Source organism: Hoplias malabaricus, chromosome 17 (assembly GCF_029633855.1).
Source record: "Hoplias malabaricus isolate fHopMal1 chromosome 17, fHopMal1.hap1, whole genome shotgun sequence".
Lineage (NCBI taxonomy): Eukaryota > Metazoa > Chordata > Actinopteri > Characiformes > Erythrinidae > Hoplias > Hoplias malabaricus.
In genome coordinates, this window is record NC_089816.1 from 36,465,535 (window position 1) to 36,470,534 (window position 5,000).

A 5,000-nucleotide genomic window follows, 5' to 3' on the forward strand; every position below is an offset into this window, starting at 1 on the left:
CGGCTATTCTCAAAACTCTGACCTCAGCACAGCAGAATTTAGAAGAGAAAACAGCACAGTTCTGTGAGCTTTTACACACACACACACACACACATTAGCTCTCTGTTCTCAAACTGAAGTCTCTCCCACAGAGTAGTAGTACAAGGGTTTATGTGTGTGTGTGTGTGTGTGTGTGTGTGTGTTAGCAGATATTTAATCCCCTGGAGCTTAAACACACACACACACACACACACACACACACACTACTCTCCCTCAGGCGGGTGGTGAGGGGCTGCTGTTATTACGCTGCACTAATTGAGCCTCAGAAGAGTGTGTTCTGAAAGAGCTTCTGTTTCTCCTCCAGCGGAAAAACTGAAGCAGGACCTTTACACGTCTTCAGTAGAACACACCAACACCCAGCAATGCCCCTGTTTCCCCCACGTTCTTACCTCCAAACACCTCCCTAACTGCCTCTACTGCCTCTACAGGGCTCTACTAACGCTCTTCTTACCCATAATCCTATTCCAAACCAGGACTAAAGGGAAAGGAGAATCCTGATTTAAAAATGTGGTTTGTGCCTGACATTTTGCAGAATATTCTTGCAGTTATTCCTCGCCTCCTGCGCCCCCTTCAGCGAGACCCCACTGTTACACTCGGAGAACACACAGAATGGACTTGTGTTCTCTAAAGGAACGTTCTTCAGAAGTGACCACACAGGAGCAGATTTGTGTTGTTACGGTGAATGATGGGATGCAACACCTGGGTTCTTTAACCGTTCTTGCTCTGTGTGTTCTTCAGCATCGCAACATAACTTTGCAGAGGGAGATGACATCGAGAACGTGAGAACTTAAGAACACACAAGGGTCGATGTGGGTCCGGAGCCCTCCCGGAATCACTGGGCACAAAGCGGGAACACACCCTGAGAGGGGCAGCAGTCCATCACAGGGCTCACCCAGTCACACACTCACACATTCACCGAGTCAAACACTCACACATTCACCGAGTCAAACACTCACACATTCACCCAGTCACACACTCACACATTCACCCAGTCACACACTCACACATTCACCCAGTCACACACTCACCCAGTCACACACATTCACCCAGTCAAACACTCACACATTCACCCAATCACACACACACACACAAACATTCACCCAGTCACACACACTCATCCAGTCACACACTCACACATTCAGCCAGTCACACACTCACACACATTCACCCAGTCACACACACACACACATTCACCCAGTCACACACATTCACCCAGTCACACACTCACACATTCGCCCAATCACACACTCACACATTCACCAGGTCACCCACTCACACATTCACCCAGTCGCATATTCACCCAGTCACACACACTCACCCAGTCACACATTCACCCAGTCACACATTCACCCAGTCCCGCACTCACCCAGTCAAACACTAACACATTCACCCAATCAAACACTCACACATTCACCCAGTCACACATTCACCCAGTCAAAAACTCACACATTCACCCGGTCACACATTCACCCAGTCAAACACTCACATATTCACCCAGTCACACACACTCACCCAGTCACACACTCACACATTCACCCAGTCACACATTCACCCACTCCCGCACTCACCCAGTCAAACACTTACACATTCACCCAATCAAACACTCACACATTCACCCAGTCACACACACTCACCCAGCCACACACTCACACATTCACCCAGTCACACATTCACCCACTCAAACACTCACACATTCACCCAGTCACACATTCACCCAGTCAAAAACTCACACATTCACCTGGTCACACATTCACCCAGTCAAACACTCACATATTCACCCAGTCACACACTCACACATTCACCCAGTCACACATTCACCCAGTCCCGCACTCACCCAGTCAAACACTCACACATTCACCCAATCAAACACTCACACATTCACCCAGTCACACATTCACCCAGTCACACACTCACACATTCACCCAGTCACACACATTCACCCAGTCAAACACTCACACATTCACCCAATCACACACACACACACACATTCACCCAGTCACACATTCACCCAGTCACACACTCACCCAGTCACACACATTCACCCAGTCAAACACTCACACATTCACCCAATCACACACACACACACACACACACATTCACCCAGTCACACATTCACCCAGTCACACACACTCACCCAGTCACACACTCACACATTCAGCCAGTCACACACTCACACACATTCACCCAGTCACACACTCACACACTCACACATTCACCAGGTCACCCACTCACACATTCACCAGGTCACACATTCACCCAGTCACATATTCACCCAGTCACATATTCACCCAGTCACACACACTCACCCAGTCACACACACTCACCCAGTCACACACTCACACATTCACCCCATCCCGCACTCACCCAGTCAAACACTCACACATTCACCCAGTCAAAAACTCACACATTCACCCGGTCACACATTCACCCAGTCAAACACTCACATATTCACCCAGTCACACACTCACACACACACACATTCACCCAGTCACACACATTCACCTAGTCAAACACTCACACATTCACCCAGTCACACATTCACCCAGTCACCCACTCACACATTCACCCAGTCACACAATCACACATTCACCCAGTCACATACTCACACACATTCACCCAGTCACACACTCACACACATTCACCCAGTCACACATTCAGCCAGTCACACACACACACACACACATTCCCCCAGTCACAGTAGCAATAGTCGTATCATTAGCAGTAAACACTGACCCTGGTGGTAGTGGCCGTTCCCAGGTTGTTGTTTTGGTGTTGTGATCAACGTAGTAAACTCGTCCATGAGGCAGAACTCTCTGCTCCCAGCTACAGGAAAGAGAGAAGGGGGTGACACAAAAAACACTCACTGTCACAAACACCATCACACACACACACACACACACACACACACAAATACACCTATTCATGTGCAGCTGCTCCTGCAGTTGAGTATGCTGCTGTACAGTTGATGATGTGTGTACAGCTGAGCATCTTCTAACACAGTGGTATGAGTAATGTGTGTTTATAAAATATATAAAATGTAAGTGTTATAATGTGTTATAAAATATTTTACATTTTTAAATAGAAATTGTGCAGAAATTTGTAGAAAAATCCACATTTCAGATTTTAAATGCATCCAAACACATGCACACATATATACAACACACACACACACCCTGCAGGTAAGGATTCCATGGCAGGCTCTGTAGGTTGGTCCTCAGTGGTGGGCGGGGCAGTATCTGCTGGGGGCAGGGTTACACTCTCTGGACCAACAGGAGCGCTGTTAGACCTGAGTGATGGGGAGGAGGGAGGGGGGGTGTTGCCCAGACTTCCACGCCCATTCTCCAACACCTCCACTGGCAGCTCACCTTTACCTGACAACACACACACACACACACAATCATCTAAATCACCATTTAAATGAAGAGACATTACAGAACTGTGTAAAACTTTCATTTGTTTATTCTCCATTCACCATGTGGTGTTTTGAGTCCACAATTGTGTGTGTGAGAGAGTGACTGAGTGAGCTTGTGAATGACAGGGTGAGTGTGTGAATGACAGGGGGAGTGTGAGAGTGACTGAGTGTGTGAGTGACAGGGGGAGAGTGTGAGTGACAGGGTGAGTTTGTGAGTGACAGCGGGAGTGTGTGAGTGACAGCGGGAGTGTGTGAGTGACTGAGTGAGAGTGTGAGTGACTGAGTGAGAGTGTGAGTGACAGGGGGAGTGTGTGATTGGCAGGGGGAGTGTGTGAGTGACAGGGTGAGAATGTGAGTGACAGGGGGAGAGTGTGAGTGACAGGGGGAGAGTGTGAGTGACAGGGGGAGAGTGTGAGTGACAGGGGGAGAGTGTGAGTGACAGCGGGAGTGTGTGAGTGACTGAGTGAGTGTGTGAGTGACTGAGTGAGAGTGTGAGTGACAGCGGGAGTGTGTGATTGGCAGGGGGAGAGTGTGAGTGACAGGGTGAGTGTGTGATTGGCAGGGTGAGAGTGTGAGTGACAGGGGGAGTGTGTGAGTGACAGGGTGAGAGCGTGAGTGACAGGGTGAGAGTGTGAGTGACAGGGGGAGTGTGTGAGTGACAGGGTGAGAGCGTGAGTGACAGGGGGAGTGTGTGAGTGACAGGGTGAGAGCGTGAGTGACAGGGGGAGTGTGTGAATGACAGGGTGAGTGTGTGAGTGACAGCGTGAGAGCGTGAGTGACAGGGGGAGTGTGTGAATGACAGGGTGAGAGCATGAGTGACAGGGTGAGTGTGTGAGTGACAAGGTGAGAGTGTGAGTGACAGCGGGTGTGTGTGATTGGCAGGGGGAGTGTGTGAGTGACAGGGAGAGTGTGTGAGTGACAGGGTGAGTGTGTGGGTGACAGGGTGAGAGCGTGAGTGACTGAGTGAGTGTGTGATTGACAGGGTGAGAGCGTGAGTGACAGGGTGAGTGACAGGGTGAGAGCGTGAGTGACAGGGGGAGTGTGTGAATGACAGGGTGAGAGCGTCAGTGACAGGGTGAGTGACTGAGTGAGTGTGTGATTGACAGGGTGAGAGCGTGAGTGACAGGGTGAGAGAGTGAGTGACAGGGGGAGTGTGTGAATGACAGGGTGAGAGCGTCAGTGACAGGGTGAGTGACTGAGTGAGTGTGATTGACAGGGTGAGAGCGTGAGTGACAGGGTGAGTGACAGGGTGAGAGCGTGAGTGACAGGGGGAGTGTGTGAATGACAGGGTGAGAGCATGAGTGACAGGGTGAGTGACTGAGTGAGTGTGTGATTGACAGGGTGAGAGTGTGAGTGACAAGGGGAGTGTGTGATTGGCAGGGTGAGTGCGTGAGTGACAGGTTGAGTGTGTGAGTGACAGGGTGAGAGCGTGACTGACAGGGTGAGTGTGTGAGTGACTGTGTTGTTAACTGTTTTGTGTATGAAAGGATTAGTACCTGTACGAAGGTGTGTGTCAGACAGTGTTTCCCCGTTCATTTCTCCATTAGCG

At 50.0% G+C, this 5,000-nt stretch overlaps 1 protein-coding gene across 1 annotated transcript in view; it reads right to left on the reverse strand.

Moving 5' to 3' along the window:
* The window catches only part of wwp2 (WW domain containing E3 ubiquitin protein ligase 2), a 48,236-nt gene that overhangs the window by 25,829 nt on the left and 17,407 nt on the right, over positions 1 to 5,000 (reverse strand). The window contains 3 exon segments of the mRNA XM_066648803.1: positions 2,773 to 2,862; positions 3,212 to 3,410; positions 4,948 to 5,000. The exon segment at positions 4,948 to 5,000 is cut by the window's right edge and continues 66 nt beyond it. Of these exon segments, the coding sequence (XP_066504900.1) occupies positions 2,773 to 2,862; positions 3,212 to 3,410; positions 4,948 to 5,000 (342 nt within the window).